The sequence below is a fragment of the Tinamus guttatus genome, unplaced genomic scaffold, assembly GCF_059628265.1.
Source record: "Tinamus guttatus ecotype Peru unplaced genomic scaffold, ASM5962826v1 Tinamus_guttatus_pri_ptg000153l, whole genome shotgun sequence".
In the NCBI taxonomy this organism is placed as follows: Eukaryota; Metazoa; Chordata; class Aves; order Tinamiformes; family Tinamidae; genus Tinamus; species Tinamus guttatus.
Window position 1 is genome coordinate 343,417 of NW_028288687.1, and position 19,087 is coordinate 362,503.

Here is a 19,087-nt window from a genome sequence, read left to right on the forward strand (position 1 = left end):
GACTCCTGCAAGCTTTAGAATTAAGATAATGTTATTGATTTATCTTATTCAAGGCAAGAATTTTATGATCTCTACAGGCAACAGGTATGAGCAGCTCCAAGAGAAATGGATACCCCAAGCTCTTCTACTTCTAGAAGAGGTGATTTTCTTCCCAGAAATGGCAACTTGTTGCTTCACCAGACAATGCTAGAAAATCAAAACCTCAGTAAGATAAAGTAAGTTACTTGTGGAAAGTAAGAACAGGGAGCTCTCACTTATATCCCCTCAGTCATGAGTGCCTTTTTTTTGGTTTTGTTTTTCAAAGAGACAGCTTTAATGAGAATACCTTTTAGACAAAGTTTCTTGAAAAAAAATTAAATATTTTTTCATGCTGAGATCTCCGTGAATATCTGCTTTGATAAAAGATATTTTGTGTTAAGAGACATACCTGATGAACTTTATTCAACTGCAAAAAAGCTGGGCCAACTGCTGTGTTTATAAGGTGAGGTAAACCCGCAGATGCTCCAAGAACTGTTTTAGAAACACAAGAAAAAATAACAGGATTTTTATAAGGTGGAGGGAAATGGTTTTTACAGAATTATTGTATATTTTTCATATTCGGTTTCCAGAAAAATCTTCAATATAGTAACAGTGACTATAATGAAACCTTCCAATGCACCCAGCTTTGATCTGGGGTTAGCTGTGTCTTAGAGACCAAACGTGCATTCACGGAATCCCTTTGAAGGTGACAACTTTACCCAAAGATGCAGAAATGCCTGCAGCCAACTGCAAGACCAGAGCACTAGCTAAAGTGCTTTGAAAGATATAGTCACTTCACACAAAATTTTTCTTTATCCGACTCTAAAAATATAGAAAATTAGCAGAGTTCATCAATTAAACTTCAGACTGTAAAAAGTAACAGCCTAACAAAACAAGAGTTATTAATGGATCAAAATGCTAAGGTAAAAGCAAGGACTTCACAGCAGTACAATTACTTGTTTTACAGCACTGAGAGAATGATCACAGCAAGAGAAAGAAAAAAATATAGAGAGAATTTTGGGAAAATTAGGAGACTGAATATTCAAAGCTACCAATAAAATGACAAGTTTTCAAAGGAAGACAGAAGCCAGTGACAAATGCCCATGAAAATTGTATTCTGGGCTATTGTTAAGATTGAAAAGTGAGAAACAGTACAGTACATGTGTCACACACTCTTAACTGCTCCCACCTCCCAGCTTATCTGCTTGTTCCTTATCTTATTCTTGTTCCCAGTACTTTCACTGTCTGAAATGTGGTAAGATTGCTCTTAATATATTTTTTTCACATTCACTGCATTGAGAAAGCAAATTCCTTCCGAGAAATGTTTTGGGCTACTGCTTTTCTTATGAAATGCTGAGTACAACTATAGTAGCACACAAGGCTGAATAATCATTTAAAAATAGTATGAACTTAAGATGCAGGACTCCATGCTGTAAAGTTCAGATCTGGAATCAGATTTAAACTTGCAATTTTGACTATGTCTGGAGAAGAGACTTCATTTTAGATCTGCTTCTAATATAAGACTCCAGAGTTGGTGCAAAGGTATTTCTGGCTAATACTAAACTTTACCCTGTCAATCCTCTTTGTTGTCGCTGTCATAAAGAATGAAAAAGTGCCTACACAGGCACACTGAGAAACTGTTACACACTATTCCTGTGTCTTTCCTTTGTTGAAAGCATCTTCACTAAGCACAGGGTTTCTTTTTAAGCTCAGCTTTAAACAACTTACCAGGTTTAACAGTATGTCCACGCAACTGGGGCTGCATTAACATTTGCAACATTGCTGGGTTACTAAAGCTTTTCATAATCTGCACTGGATTTGGTTCTGGAAGCAATCCTTTCCTATTGTTCCTCATCTCAAACGAAGAGAGATATCAAAACGTTAGGGTCAGGAGGAAACAAAGAACACACTTAAATCCCCACGTAACTACTACTTTCTTGAATAAGATGGAGAACCTGAGCTAAAATATCCACATCCCAAATCTAAATAACTTTAGTTCTGTACAACTAACAGAACACACCCCAGCACTCTCTTTACTACGGTAAAATCAGTGTTGTCCTCCTCTCTTTTCCTGACAAGTGTCTTAAGTTTCTGCTCTCACACTTTTCCTATTGCTTCCTAGTAGACTTAGAAGCACCTGAATGTTCCCGCTCTCTCCCAGACTTTGCAGTAGTTAAAAGTCTAAGCACAAGTCAACACAGCAATTTTCACATTACGAATTAGTATTTCTCAGACCAAAAAGAGCTCAAACTTGTGTGACATTGAGATATATATTTCATTTTACACACGAAAATAATGCCAGTTTCTCCCTCCCTGTTTCATGCTCCTTTCTATGCACCTTCCCCCACAAACAAACCTCCTAATTACTCCCTAAAAGCTTCAAACCTACTATTTTTCCCTAGGGCCCATTTCTTTTTTTCTCCTTACACAAGAAGGCATTATCAATAAAGGAGGAAACAAAAGGCATGGTTAACATGAACAACACATGCTCTCTTATAATAGCTCCACTCATCTCCCCTTCTATAAAGATGTATAGCAAGATTGTTCTGCTTTATTTTCAAGACAGCTTCATGTAACACTTATCACATCCAATTTTCTAGGAAATCATCTGATATGACATGCGGGTGCAGAAAGCTTTCTTCTATATTGGGCATGAAATTAAACTGTTTCTATTACCTTGAAATTTATTTTAAAACTGAAAACTTGTCACTTTGTTTTAAACCAAGTTATATCTCTTCAAGAGACTCCCCTTCCATTTACTCCTGTTTTGAACTGAAACAACTCCTCTCACAGAAAATTATATTTAGTAAAAATCACAAAGCTACAGAAGTGTAACTTTGTGCTGTCTTATGGCCATAATCTGCCCTTCCTCCTTGCAGCACATGGCTCTGTTTTGTCCAGGGAGGAGAAAAATAGGCTACCTAGGTACGCAAATTGGCTGATGCTTCCAAAAACTCAACGTTTTTCCCAATGCAAATCCAGCTAAAGCTTCTCGATTCAATTCCAGTCGCTCAGGGCACAAACAACTCATTTGAAGGCAGATTCAAGAAACTGATTTTATCGTACTAACAGCTTTCACTCTCAGTCTTTACATGAATACAAACACAAAACTTCAGTGTTATTTCATGGAGCTGCTCTTCAGCACATCGTACTTGGAGCGTTCGTGTTTCATCAGGTTTTTCCTGCTCTCACTTGGCCAGCCAAGCACCACCACCACAAGAGAAGCTTCACGTGGATTTTCCCTGCTCAAAGGTACCCCTGAACACACAGCACACGCATGCAAGAACTCGGAATTTGCCACGAGGGCCCTCTTACCATCCTCTGCGCCGCGATGAGCGCTGCCAGCGTGCTCCTGCCCGGCGCTCCCGGGGCGCAGTAGGACACCTGCACCCTCTTCCCCCTGATGGTCATGCCATGGGTGACTTCTTGCACCTTCTCAGCCTGCTCTGCAGTTTCGTACTCCACCACTGCAAAGTCACCAACACAACTATCTTCATCCTGAGCAAACTGAAACAACATGCCATAACGCACTGAACAAAAAATGCACAATTCCAGGGACTTGTCTTGCAGTATTTTCACCTGCCCCTGCAAAATACTTTGCAAACTGTCAGCATCCCATGTTAATACCTACCTAAATTAATATGTCTCTTTCTCAAATGTAGTAAATATAACCTGAATATCATTGCTTCACATTATATTTGGCAGGCATCTTGTATCTATTTGAATTACCACTGTCATTTCCTTCTAATCTCATGGAGAACCTGAGCTATGAAATGTATCTAACAGTTATTTTAAAGCATAGAAAGGTTGAGAAGGACTTTTTAAATGCAGCCCCATGCTTCTTATCCTTTGCAGGTTAAGAATTACAAACTCTTCACTGTTCAGCCTATTTAAGCCTTCACTAAAGAAAATGTTGTTCAGAATACTACATGACAGTTGTTGAAACATGTAACAGGGTAAATTCCAGTGACATATACTGCCTTCTGGGAAGATGCAAGTCTGTGGCTGTATTTAATGCCAGCAGAAGATGCCAGACTGATCAATCAGTTAGACTGGAAATGGGCTTACTTGTCCGACAATGCTCCCTCCTTTGTTTGAAGAGTTTTAAAAGCAGAACGAGCAGATTTCAACCAAACAAAAAAGGGGTGAGGAGGGAGAGAGTAAAGTTTAAGCAAAAATGCCCAGTCACAAAATGAACAGCAATTATATACTGCTACTTGTGTTGATGAACAGGGACACAGAAAGCATCCTCCAGATTTCACTGAAAAAAAACAACCGACTCCCAACTATTTGGCCCCATGTTCTGCAAAGCTTAAAGTACAGTAACAGCCGAAATATAAATCTAAATGATTTTGAAGAAAAAGGTGGTGGTCAAACAGTGCCACTGTTAAGAGTATCCGTGAAAAAGCTGTGGAGAACACACATACATATATTCATACACATATATATAAAAATTATATATAACTCCCTTAATATGTAAAAATGCAGCTATCAGTATATTTGCAAATGGATCAGTAATTTTTAAACTTCCCAAACAAACAGGTACTGAAGAAAACCACTCTGCCCTTATCTAAATACCAATGGAGACCTCCTAATTACAATTTAAGGGTGGCTGGGAAAGCAATGAGGAGTTGTCCACTTCATTAAAGTGCAGAAGTGCATGATGATACAGACGTTCCTGCAAGCTCCTCCTAGGCTATGCCAGACATCGAAGAACCAGGCATAAATATCTGCCTTTAGCTCTTGCTGTTTCCTTTCTGTGAAGGAGGTTTCCATTTTCAATAGAGCAGAAATAAAAGTATTTCAAAAAAAAAGAAGTATTAAAAGTATACTTTGGAATAATACAAAATAAATGAGAAAAAGAAAGAAAAAGATCCTACTGAGTTCAGCTAAGAATTCTCTAATGCAGGGTTGAACAGTGTAATGAAAAGCAGGCTTTATCAAAGAAATCTGCTAGTCTTTGAACTCCATATTTTTAAAAGGACAATGAAAAAACTGTCAGGGGAGCTGGTAACAGCACAGGATTACCTGACAGCTGGGGAGATGGCCTACACTAAAAGGCTTTAAAAGATCAATCTGTTCAGCTAATTAAAAAAAGATTGCGCAGGGACTTGATTACAGTAATACCTGCTTACAGGAAGCAGCCAGAAGGCAGCAAAGGCTCCTCAGCCAGGGTAAGACAGACACAACAGGCAGCCGTGGAGCAAAGCTGGAGCCAACGGAGGAGACGGACCCAGGAGCGCAGCGCAAGGGACGGGCGGCTGCTCCGAAGAGTCCCTTGCGGTTTATCCGCCTCTGGATGCGCCTGGATGAAGCCAGGGCAAGGACAGGCTGCAGCCAAGTGCACATTCCCCAGAAGAGGCCCTGGGGAGGCGCAATGGCCTGCAGGTGGTCTGACCAGACAGTCTCATGGACCTCCTGCTCTTAGATGCTCAAAATCCCTGGCTCTTATCCTTGAAGCTAATCCCTGAGCAGCCTTCCGAGACACTTAATGAAACAAAAAACAAGTGAAATCATACCCAAATGCATGCCTATAAACACAGCTTTCCTGCTGCTGCCTACGGTGCTTCTATCAGCAATGTTTTCTGTGTCGTTTAGGCATCTCACTGGCCATGTCGATGAGAAGGAAACTCTTACACTTGCAAAACAAGCAATGATCTAAGCTCTTCTGTACCTGAAAGCTTCCCAGAAGATGCAGCACTTCAGTTTATAGCATGCCTGCAGCTATGAGATCCCAAGCCATGGAAAAAACACATCAGATAGTGCCAGAGTTTTCTAGACAGTGACAGTTTTTTAAAAGGTATTAATTCTACATATTCTCCACAACTCTTCACAATCTACAGCTGCACTTATAGCGCTCATGGATTTCTTTACGGCTCAGTAAAACCATTTAGTAACATTTACTTCAGAAGTTGTAGCATATTTTTGAAATAGCGTTCAATAAAATACACGAAAACGGATGCGTTATAAACATGTTACTGGCATTTCATGGGAGTGGTCTCCTGCAGAATTCCCAGGCAATAAATACCAACCACCGAACCCACACCAATAAAACATCTGTACCACATCCTATATTGCAATCCGCATGCACGCCACTCGCTACTTAAATGAAAAACAAAAAGACAAAACAGCAAGCAGTGAAGTATACACAGACTATTTAAATCACAACCTTGATCTTCCAAAAGCTATAAACTCAACGTACCTGGCAGAACACAGGTTTATACTTCAGTGAGAAAGTTTGCATCAGTTCTTTTGAATCAGCGTAGTCTCTTTGAAATTTATCTACACAAAGGCACTTAGAGTGAATAAGATTTGGAGTCAGCTGATTAACATCCATCCACTGTGCAAAGAGCGTGTTCTCCTCCAATTGCTTCCCCAGCAGTTCCAGCCTGGCCTTTGCAGCAGAGTCCTTCTTCATGTATTCCACGAAGCCATAGCCCTTTGAATGGCCAGTAACTTCATTATAGACCAAAAAGCACCTCTCCACATTGCCGTAGGCACGCACAAGTTCTTCAAACTCTTGCAAGGTAAAGGAAATGGGCAAGTTGGTAATGCACAGCAAAGCATCTGTTGGTTGGAGTTGCACCGAGATTTCTTTTCCCCGAAGAGAATACTGGTGAAATTTCCCAATTGCGTTTTGGGCCTGCTCTCCATTTAACAGAGTAACAAATGCTGTAAAAGACCAAAACAAACTACATTAACTACCACAGCTTCCTGCCAGCTACACGAGGACCTATGACAGCCTGACTCAACCCCGAGCCCACCCAAACCCCATCAATGTAGGTCACAGGAGAAAAACAGGGGTTTTGCATTTACCATGAAGAAGCAATAGACAGCTAGGAATGCTGGCATTTATACATTTATGTTATGTTTTTTAAAATTTGACATCATCAACTTGACAATGTATCCAATTAACTCAAGAATTTTAAATGTGAATGTGTATATAAACATATACACCCTCATGACCTAGTATCCAATAACATTTCACATTTGGTAAACAAAGAATAATTACATTTTCCACTGAGGTCCACATATTACTGCCTCAACTGAAATTCTTTGAGGGCAGCACCCATAAATTCTTACTTTGTGGTTACTGAATCCTTTTAGGTTTCAAGTCCTTAAGGCATGTAAACATTCTAACTTGGGAATAAATTTAATAGAAATGTATGAAAGATGTGGTATCAAGTTTGCAGCATCTTAACAATTCCCTTTCCTCTAAAAAAAAGTTTTTAGAGGGAATTACTAAAAAATTCACAAATTAAAACATCTTATTAATTACTCTAAGTAAGCTCATGCAAGTCTCAAATATATTTGTGCATACCTAGTTTGTCTGCAATTTCATTACTGAGACAAGGAAACCAGGAGGGAAAATATCATTCATTAAAATAGTAGGAGAAAGGGCAACACTGAAAGCCTAGAAATTCCAACAGTTTCTGCTATCATATGTTGTATGTAGGCTTCAACCTATAGGCCTAATATTTGAGAGGTTAGCACTGCTGAACGGACAAAGAAAATGCACCATTTCTCTGATAAATGATTTCTGCTAGTGTTTAGACCATTAGAAAGCTGCCACACCAAAGGTATCAAGGGTTTCCCTTCAAACTCAGTCCCAGGTTTTGCTTGAAACTTTACAAATGCCACCCAACTGTCTGCCACACTGAGGAAATTACACCCCTAGGGGTAGATTCTATTCTAGGGGTCTATTCCAAGTCTCCTTAATGATGCTCGTGAGAAGGACCCTTATTCCCCAGGAAGAAAATCTCTCCTTCTCTGGATCTCCGCAAAGTCTTGGCTGACCTTGCCAGAAGCGCAGCAAAGGTATCTCACCCTGCCTTATGGCCACAGATTTATTCAGATACATCAAATACAAACATTTCTGAGCCTTAAGAAGCAAAAGCAAAGAAAACATGGAACTGTGTCATGAACACGACTACTTAAAACATCCTGGCAGCCCACACTGTGGGGTGCAGATGTTGCATCAGGCCTGGGTGATGCAGGATCTTCCTCACATTTCTTACAGGCCAAGCAGAGTAGTTTAATCCCTTCCCAATCCGCCTACTCTGACCGCAGCCTGGAAACTGCGGTAACTGAATTTTCTTACCCTGCAACCAAATTTGGAGTCTCAGTTGTCCAGAAACAAGTATAAATAATGCCTTCCTCCTCACTATGCAATTAGCATTTCTGTAGGAAGAACTCAAGCCAAAAAATACTGACAGTATTCTTAACTATCCCAAAACTAAGAATAGCTCAGAATTCACAGTCATAAATCAGATGTTCTGGTTTGGTTACTAGCACTTTTTTTTTCCAAGCACAGTTATTTTGTTGCAATTCTCTCCCTGATCCTTGCTATGAATAAACCACACCATGACTCCGGGCAAATTTCTGCTAGTCACACCAAAGCCTATCCTCTTGCAAGAGGATCGCTTCCTGAAATTCAACTCCAGGAAGCTCTGGTTGCAAGATTATTCTTTGAACAGAAAACATCTTTTATTCTCGATCACCTATTAATCATGCGTTTCTACCAACACCACTGCACAAGTGAAAGAAAAAAGGGGAATTGTAAGATGACACTATTCAGAGGCAAAAATGATAATGTTTTCCTTCATGGCTAAATAATCAAACCTTACAGCAACCTAAAGAGCACTTCTAAATAAAATATAAACATCCAGAGTATTTTAAAGTCCTATCTGGACTGTGCCACAGATGTGACTATCTTGTATCAATCCACAAAGCAAATAAAGAACTGAGCATAATCGTGCTGATAAAAACATAATATCTGAGAGGTCAGTTCTGCTATTCCAGGGAATGGTGCTACGGATTGTGCAAGCAATCAGCTTGTACAAACACAAGGCGTTTGCAGTGGATTTTACAATCCGTAGTCATTTAGAAGATGCATTAGTAATCAAATAATGGCAAGATTGTAAGGAAATGGGCAATCTGGTTCTGAAACAGATATAAAATAGGAAGCAATCCCCCCTGCTGTACAACCCAGTATTTTAACATGGTAGTGCAAAAAATCTGTAACGGGGTAATGTTTGATATTCTAGGAATGGTTACACAAAAGGTATGGATAGAGGACAAACAAATGTAAATGTTCTTTCTTCTTCTTCTTCGTTTCTTTTTTTTCCTTTTTTTTTAGGATAAATGACTTGAAAACATTTGGAAAACTAATTTTATGGCTATTTCTATAAGTTCATTACTTATTTTAATTAAGTTTGTATGGTAAAGTAAAAATATTGTTTTTATTCTGAGGAATTTTAGATCCCATTCAAAAGACTACAATGCTCTACAAAGTTTTGCCTACTTCCATCAAACTAAAAAGATACGAAATGCATCTAACAACAAGCAAAAAAATCAATACTATCAATACTAATGAAATTCCCTACACAAACTATTCATGCTGCACTGCATATTTTTTGGGTAGATGGCTATTTTGATGTGCTGATACTTACATAAACAAGACAGATTAACCCCGGGGAACCACGCACAGACACAGTCAAAACCACTAGCAAATTTTGCAAAGCAAAATTACTAACCTCACAAATAATCTCTAATATTAAGAACATGAGTTTGTAGAGCCAACAGGCTCAGGACAACCTTTGCTGATTGCATAGCCACATGTTAAGATTCTGTTACATTAAGCTGCTTTCAATCTCCTAAATCCTGAAATAACATAATTTATTCTATCAAAAGGAGAAGGAAAAAGCAGAAGAAATGTACTTCAGCCACCAGAATTTGAAGAGGCACATAGTAAAACATAAAAAAAAAAGAATATGCAAGCTATTTTATATACGCATATATAGACGTACATACACATACACACTCTCAAACCAACACAAATATGCATGTAGTAAAAAACAGTTATATATGAGAGGATCTGGACTAAATGGTAGAATTCACCTTACACTTTCCCAGCAGCTGCAACTAGCTGTATTTTCCAAGCATGCCCAACAGATATGTATGACTGTTGATAGCTAGCAGATTACAGTGCCTCCCCCACAAACCTGCCTTATGGCAATTCAAAAATCAAATTTGCAAGGTAACTGTACCCTGAAGCACAAACTTTTGCTCCCAAGGGCCAGAAACACCATTGTACAGGCAAAATCCTGCCTGAGATCCGACACTGACAGTGCACTGAGACTTGGTCTTACAACACCAGGTCACCTCATGAGAGGACAGGCTGCGGTACATGGTACCTAGGGTGACTTGGAAGGACAAGGATGCACAGGGAAACATTTGCCCAGCTCTACATCTCAAAGGCAGTAGAAATCTGTGAATCTCCTATTTAGAAAATTAATTCCAAAATGAAAAAAAAAAACCCTTTTAAATGGCAGCAAAATAATTTGCTTTAATTCAAGAAAGTGCTTCCTTCAAAGATTTAAGTATGGCTAAAAGAATGCACCTCTAGGTTATACTACCTGACACAAATGCATCTGGTGCTAGATGTTCTCCTCTGCTCAAGTCATACACACACGTCAAGACTTGTCCTAAAATAAGCCCCAAGATTTTCACTGGATATTAGAAATTTTAGGTTCACTGTGTCCCAAAGGGACCTTGATTAAGGGGAACATCCAAAATACATCACAGTGGGGCAATCAGCTTCTCACTAACTTCTAAGAAGCTCTCCAGTTTTCCCCGGACTTTGGTAGAAGCTGATAAACTCTACAGCCAAAAAACTCACAGGTAATGGGGGGATGTGCTAGCAGATAAGCTGCTGACTTTATACATGTAATTTCCTTACAGCATTGAAATATATGACACTGGAAGATTTTAAGTTCTTACCTGTTCTTTTATTTCTGTCCACATAACAATACTTTATTTCATAATCTTTAAATAACTCATGGATTTCCTGAAAGAGACAAGTACAAGCAACATGAGACAAAATAATTCACCAGACTTAATAGGTGTACAAATTCAGCTTCATTTTTGTACCAAAACTTTCCCAATAAACAGAAAATGTCACCACGGAAACACTATCAAATATTTGTTTATAAAAGTGTTTGTTATAATCTTGTAGCCGTGTTATATCTCATATGAAGAATGAGCTTACTGAATTTGATAAATTTATTTTTCAGTATATGAAGGCACACAGGCACAACAGGGTGTCTTGCTGGCTATCTTTTGATGAAGATGAATTACCCCACAGTTCATTACACGGGAAAAAAAAATCATACAATTTCCCAGAAGGGCCGCTGGCATAGTTAAAACATTACCCAGACTAGGGATATCAGCAACACCTCATCATGCAGTCTACTGAGGGCAGGCAAGGCCATGACCAAATGCAACAATTACCCTATTTGCCTCTAATGGCTCAAATTCATTTTAACGGATTTTTGCTCCCTTAATAATGGGTATTCTTTCTACTAGCGATGAGTTCTGCCCAGAATACCCCCTCGGGAAGTATCCTCTGTCAACAGCAGGTGGTCAGCGACGAACCCCCTTGACTTCATTTGCTCAGAGTAGTTAATGGGGAAAGAGGAGGGCAAGGGGACAGGTCAGGGAGGAGTGAACACAGAGGGAAGGAAAGTAAGAAACTGTGTCCCAGCTCCCCACAGCAAAACGTATGCACGTGCACAACACAAAAAACATGGACTATTAGCACTCAACTGCAGGAGTGAAGAGATAAACACTAATCAGCCTCCAGAAGAGGCAGTCTGTAGTAATTTGGACATATTTAGTTCTTGCTTGGGTAAAACAAAACAGTAAAGCAAACAGTAAAACAAAACACAGACTAATGAACAAACTTTATCTGTCACTGCAGATAATTTCCAGTAGTCCAGTCTTCCTGCAGGTTTGCTAATTCAACACAAGCCACTTAGAGGTTAATTGGGTCCTATCTGGCTGGTATCAGGTGTACACCTTTTAGTCAAGTGAACACCAATCTCTAGTTTCACTAGCTAACAGCTGTCAAACACTACGTTAATAATATATGGCTGTGCTTCTCAGGCGACCGGCCATCTTCTGTTCAGAGTGTGGTTTCTGAATGCTCCAAGCCAGGTAGGTGCTTTCACCATGGGCATTTCTCTAATGAGAATTATGATAGCGGTTCATTCAACATCACGAGAGATGGTTGAAACAAGGGGCTTTCTCCCAAGCTTTGGAGAGGTCACTATGTTGTGACCCTGAAGTTCCTCCCATTGGAGTTATTACTGTCCCACTTTTTTCTATTTCATACATTATTTTAAAAGAATAGCCTTAAAAGTTTTATATGGCAATTAAATAAAAGGAGGTATTATTTCAAATGGCCCTTAACACTGTCTTAAAAAATGTTCTGGGAACCAGATGATTCCAGATGATTTCTTAATGATTGTTTGAAAATTTAATTCAGAAGGAAAATAACCCATGGGGGATACGGATGAGGTGTCCAGTTCTGGGCTTCCCAGCACCAGAAGGACGTGGAGCTAGTGGTGAGAGGCCAGCATGGAGCTACAAAGATGAGGAGGGGACTGGAGCATCTCTCCTGTGAGCAGAGGCTGGGTGAGCTGGGCCTGTTTAGCCTGGAGAAGACTGAGAGGGGACCTGACCAATGTGTACAAACATCTGAAGGGTGGGTGTCAAGGAGATGGGGCCAGACTCTTTTCCGTGGTGCCCAGAGGCAGGATAGGAGGCAATGGGCACAAACGGAAAGACAGGAAGTTCTGTCCGAACATGAGGAAAAGCTTATTTACTCTGAGGGTGACAGAACTAGAACACGTTGCCCAGAGGGGTTGTGGAGTCTCCTTCCTTGGAGATATTCGAAAACTGCTTGGATTCAATCCTGTGCCACGTGCTCTAGGTGAGCCTGCCTGAGCAGGCGGTTGGACTCAGTGATCTCCAGAGGCCCCTTCCAGACTCGACCCTTCTGTGATTCTGTGAAGGATCTTTTCCTTGCATTAATCACAGAGGTTGGAAGGGACCTTTGGGGATCATTGAGTTCAACCACCCCCTGCACAAGCAGGGTCACCCAGAGCACGTGGCACAGGACTGCGACTTTGAATGTCCCTGGCAATTACAAGAATAAATGATCCTAGTGAATCGTACCAAGCCTAAGCAAACCTGCCCTATCCCCTGACCCGCAGAAGTTGCCACGAGCATCGTACACTCACCGTCGTCCTGCACAATCATATTCTGGCCACCCAAACCGTAAACCGTCCCGACGCTCTCTGGCAGCGTTATCACGGTCACGCAGTTTCCAACACAAGTGCTGTTTACGGCAACGTGCATCTCGGCTCTCGATAACTGCACTCCGAGGAGCGCTCCGCGGCGGGCTCCGGAGCAGCGGCTCCCGGCGCGCCGGTGCCCGTGCCGAGGAAAACCGGCTCCCGCGGGACCCCGCGATACCGACAGGAGGAGAAACACAGCGCAGGGAGCTCGTGCAGGGCAGCAGCGGTCACATAAACACACGGGCCGTGCCAGAAGCCCTAGCTAAACATCCTGGGACAGAAATGTAACTAATAATGCTTAGTTATTACACAGCCCTTAAATCTTCAAAGTTATTCAAAATAAACTCCAAAATCTAACCTAATCGTTAGTAAAAACTAAAATCTCATCTAGAGAGTAGTCAGCTCATACTTCATTAGGAGCACGGAAAACACAAAAACAAATTGTAAATCTAAAGTTTAAGAGAAAGCACTTGTGAACATAGCCTAGACAGACTTCAGAAAATGTAAAATGTATTATTTACTACTCTAAGAAATAGAGTAATCTTGAAAATATTTCAGTTCTTGGCCAGTCATAGTTTTTCTACACAAGACAAGCTATCAACATGAGTTTTCACTGTGCATTATCTGTTTGAAATTAGCATCTCTTGAAGGGCAACAACGCGTTCCCTCGAGAAGATTGTTCTTGTATTTTGTTACCCCCTTTTTAGCAACACACAGAAAGGGGCAGGCATTAGCAGACATGATCGCCCTAGCTACCAAATCAAGAAAGCTCAACATATCATTTCTAATAAAATTAGCTTGTCACACCAAGGATCTAGGACTGCAAGCAAAAATAGATGCAAGAATTACTTAATCATCACCTGGCACAATCTATTGTATATAAATCCCACAGCAGCCTAAAACTAAGTATTTCTTGCTCTCTAGATGTAAATACTGAATTATGTTATTCTGGCAACAAAAATGTTAAACCATTATAATGGTGCCTGGCAAGATTTCTATCGTAAGCCCCAGTGGCGTTTCCAACATAAACACTGTATGAGCCTGGTCTGCAACTTGGCTCCTAGTAAGTAGCTGAAGGCCTAAACTTCACGAAACACAAATTATTGAAATCTCTTTTCTTTTTCCCCTTCTTTTTTTTAACTAGTCGAACCCAGTAAAGTATTTGGCTGGTCAAGACAGCTTACATCACAACTTGACAGGTTTCCACTCTCATTTGTGCAGGCAGAGCAGGAAAGAGGAAGATGTCTCAGGAAGAAAAAAAAAAGTTTGCGTCTACTAATGCAGTAAAGGGGTACCGTTAAATTACAATGTTTTAGACCATAAAAGCATTGAGTCCATGACCACACATGCAGTTCAGGTTAGATGTACAGAAAGTCTGTGGTGAGGAATGGTAGTAAAGCAGGAGAACATCAACACAGTCTAAAATAACCTGTTACTGAGGAAATCCCACAGAAAATGTGCTGGAGAGCAAGAAGTGTGGTTTATAAGCATTAGATACTACCAACAAGAGGTCAACATACCAAAACACAAGGACTGGTACAAGTTTAAACTTGTCAGGTCATGCTGGCAGAGACAAGAGGTCCTCAGCTTTCCACCAGCGAGGCATCAACTGCCAAGGAAGCCTCCCTTGCTCCTTAGTATTTATGGCTAACAAGCAAAAATTCAGGCAAGGATTGGGACCTCCATGCCAGCTCAAGAAAGTTTTGAGACAGAAGAACAAGAGTTTCTCAATAGACTTATCCTGGATAAGGAATGCAAGACATATTCCTCTGCTCTTTCAGGGCCTGGGGATGAAGTATTCCTCTGTCAACACACTAATACCGAGCATACCTGAGTGTATGCAAACTAAATATATGAAAAAGAGAGAAACAACAAGAGAAAGCAAGAACACAAGGCAAAAGGAAAGCACTAAAAATCAGAAAGTGTGTCCATCCTAAGACGTGAGCACTCCTCCTATCCAGCTAGGAAGCTGTTTGTGTTTGGTCAGGATGGCAGGAGACAAACTGAAACAAAAAGACCCCTTCCACTTAAGTGTCTGGCACAATGTGGAAGGCAGAGATTTCGTTAAAACAGCAGAGTTCATAAAAGTCTTTTCATCAAAAAGGAACAAGGAAAAACTGTGCCAGTTAATCCAGAAAGAACCGAGACAAACAGAGATAGCATCACTCTAAGTGGCGATCTGTCTTTTGATCAGGAACAGCAGACACTGGGGGAAAAGAAAACCACACGGAGAGCAACAGCAGGTTGCAAGGCACAAAATAAATCCGAGAGTGGACTGTACCGGTTCCTCGCCAACATTTGCATGCTTTGACTTTAGATTCTGTTGTGCCAAAGAAGAATGACAGAGCATTAAAATAACTAACTGGCCTTACGTGAAGCACGTGCAACGTTTGCATCACTGGCTCCTTAACTGCAAAAAGCATAGAGAGGAACCAAGAAATGAACTGCTCGTGTTGGTCATTCATTTTAGGAGCGAAGGCAGGAGAGTTTTCTCAGTGCTGATTAGTTAAAAAAAAAAAAAAAAAAAAAAAAAAAAAAAAAGATAACCAAACTTCTACTCATCCTGAACGCAGAGGCTTAAAGCAGTAGCCAGTGCTACGATAACTGCCTCAGCATCTGACATACACGCAAAATAAATCCCTTGGCATCCTATATTCTCAGCGCACACCTGATTGCATCTCTTTCATGGCTTTTGAGAAGGAAGGCCAGGCTGAGAGAAGAAAGAGTGCCTTATTAAAAGAGGGAAGTGAACTAGTTTTTAATATAGCTTTTATACGGACACAATGATAGGAAAAAAAAAAATAGGCCGGGGGAGGAAGGGAAAACACCGAATTAGTTTAGGCAGGAGCTGGTCTCGTAAGCAGTTTTACTACCAATGCTGACACAGCTAATGGGGTTCTCAGTCAGATCAGGAACAAATCGATGTTCGCATAATTTTATATTCTTGGCAATCTAAAAAGTAATAAAAATTACAGCTGTGCAGCTATCGATGGTGCTTTATCTCAGGATTCACAGAGATCACAGCAACAGCTACGTCAGCGTGCTGAACCACATGTTCGATAACGTGGGTTTGTGTCTGCACAAATACGGTGTTAAGGTAAAAAATTCCAAACTATGAGGTGAGCTCTTGGCAGCCAGAGTCGAGCACAGTCTAGGCACTACCTGGAGGAACTCAATGAGGATGAATAGGGGAATTAAGTGGCAAGTTTGGAACACTTACCTGCAATATGGCAGTACAAAAGTAATTCAGCTGCGAACAGGACAGTAATCAGAGACTTTGCCTTCAAGAACAGTAGTCATTAAAGGCAGTGACAAAAATGTTTACTACAAATTTGACAAAAAAAAAAAAACACTCCACACTCCCCCTAACTTAGTGAGAGAATTGTTTGGAGCAGTATTAAACCCACCAGCAAATACTGACCAAGGCGTAAGGCCATGCAGGAGGAATCTTCTCTAAATAATTTTGACTTTAATTTGCTTTCCCTTCCTGCCTACACGTGACGAACCAAGCTAATAAAGGAACAACGAGCTGCTTGAGAAAGGCAGGCTGCAGAGCGCTTTCGTTGGACTGCTCTTCCTCCTAAAAACTTGCTCCGGATATTCTTAGCAATACCAATGTTGCCAAACACATTTATAGAGGGAAATTGAATTTATCAAGATTCAAAGGTGGCCACCCTCTTCCTCCTTGTCATAACCGTAAGGCAACTCTTCTGGCACTTGAAAAATTATTTGTTTGGTTTCTAAGACTACAGAGTTATCTTTACTACTTCATGAACTTCTCAACTAAGATACATTTTTCCTATGCCCTTAGGAGCAAATTATTAAATCTCAATTTAATTCAGGTTAAATCACCTTCCAAGATGACAGAAGACTACATGTGCAATAATAAACAAAAAAGATGAATAATTACATTTGGAGATGCTATTCTGAAAGCCTCTGCTGCATTTTCACTCATAATCATCTCTTTCTTTAGACAGAATAAATTGTGTGGTAGTTTCACAAATGTTCTTTGAACAACAAGTCTTTTCACCAACTAAGTAGCAAAGAAAACTTCTTTGCATGGTATTTACCAAAGGTGTTAATTTGATTTAAGATAAGATAAATTGCATGGTAATTTATGGAAGGAACATGACAGCCAAATATACAGCTATGCTTAACATCCTGACCACAAACATACTTATCCTTTGCAAAGCCACTCCAGGAGACGGAGTTCCTCTGCAAACTGTGATTATTCCACCACCATATATACTATACTATCTATCCCACCACTATAACGACACCAACTGCTGGAACGTGCTTTGAAGCGACACCTTCCGCCATCGTATCGCAGGGTGACATCGCTCCTAGCGCCGCAGCAGACGAGCGCACGCGGGTCTCGCGTATCGAGAGGAAGACGCTGGTCTCGGCGCCGCTTCTCCGTCCTCAAAACAAAGCGGGCGAGCTTCCAAGACGCCGTATGGCTGTAAAACTAGACGGTCACGCTGCCGCTCTGCGCCCAAACGCCAAGGCTGACGGTTCCCACGTAGAGCGGGTCTGCGTGGAACCGCTCCACGCGGGCACCCGTTTGCTGTGGGGAGAAGCGTCTGTGGACGCCACGGCCCTCGTGGGTCTGCGGGGTGTCCCCAGCCATGACTTGGCAAGAGGAGGGCGCTGGGGGGATGGAGACGAAGCACCAAGTGACCGTCCCATGGGAGCACCGCGATCCCTGGTCACAAAACCGGCTACCTGCAGTGCGGCCAAACCGGCCGCGAGGCGCCGCGCACGAGGGAGTAAACGTGTAATAAATTAAGTAAGCAGGTATCTACAGAGAAAAAAGGGGTGAGGTACAAAGACTGTTTCCACATAAAACCAGAACTGAGTATTTTTACGCTAGTGTAATGGGTTAAACATCCTCCCAGGTGGGAGCACCTACAGACCTGGCACACGGTGCAAGTGAAGCGTTTCAACACCCGCCTCGCGCGCCACGGGCACCGCTTGGGGACCGCGCCGCTTTTCACTCACAACCGCAATAACTGCAGGGAAACTTCCAAAAGCACCGACGGATTGAGGGGGAAAAAAAGGACAAAAATAAATAAATAAATAAAAGAACTTTCCGTGGGGAGCACGCTTGGCGCTTTTAAGCCCTGCTTTCGCCCAGCGAGAGGCACGTTCCGCCCGCTCCGGAGGTCCCCGCGCCCCAGGCCACCTGCGCGGCCCGCGGGCGCCGCCGCCCCCTCAGCACCGCCCGCGGCCGCCGCCCCGCACCTGGCTGCTGCTCTCGGCCGGCAGGTTCCGCAGCAGGATCTTGCGCCGGTTGCTCAGCTGGCGCCGGGTGCTGCCCAGGCGCCGCGCCACCTCCTCGGCACCCAGCGGCGGGCGAGCCCCGGCGGCGGCGGCGGCAGCTCCCCACGGCGGCGGCGGCTCCTCCGCGGGCAGCCCCGCGCCGCGCTCCGCTGCTGCCGCCATCTTGCAGCGCGCGCGGCCGCGGCGGGCGGGCGGGAGCGGGGGCCCAGGCGCCTCCCCGCGCTGAGGCGGGAAGCGCGGCGGGAAGCGCGGCCGGAGCCCGCGTGAGGAGGCGCCGGCGCCACCTGCCCGCCCGCGACCCCGGCCCGGGGCTGGGGTCCCCCCTGGGCCTTGTCGCCACCGGGAGCGGGGGGGACCGGCGTGGCGGCGCCGGGAGGAGCCCGCGTGCGGCCCGTGCTCGGCAGCGGCAGCGCCCGCGAGGCGACCCCGGAGCGGGGCTGCACGAAGTTGCCTGTTCTTGGGGGGAAAATACGGGTTTTTGTGTGTTTCGCTAGTGAGAAGTGAAGATTTGCCTCCCCCCCCCCCCTTTTTTTTTTCAGATGAAAATGTGCCTTTTAAAGAACGAGAGAACAATATTTGAAATTATGCCCCAATAAAGGTTTTTTTTTTTTTTTTTTAAGAGTCTAAAGACATCCTTTACCATC

General features: G+C 42.4%; 1 protein-coding gene across 1 annotated transcript in view; it reads right to left on the reverse strand.

The window, feature by feature from the left end:
• The window catches only part of RAVER2 (ribonucleoprotein, PTB binding 2), a 30,184-nt gene extending 11,579 nt beyond the window's left edge, over positions 1-18,605 (reverse strand). Inside the window, exons 1-6 of the mRNA XM_088522423.1 lie at positions 18,405-18,605; positions 10,801-10,867; positions 6,221-6,690; positions 3,334-3,525; positions 1,747-1,873; positions 428-510 (exon numbers count right to left, since the gene is read on the reverse strand). Coding sequence (XP_088378549.1) covers positions 428-510; positions 1,747-1,873; positions 3,334-3,525; positions 6,221-6,690; positions 10,801-10,867; positions 18,405-18,605 — 1,140 coding nt within the window. The remainder of the gene's footprint in view (positions 1-427; positions 511-1,746; positions 1,874-3,333; positions 3,526-6,220; positions 6,691-10,800; positions 10,868-18,404) is intronic.
• Positions 18,606-19,087: the final 482 nt, after the last annotated feature.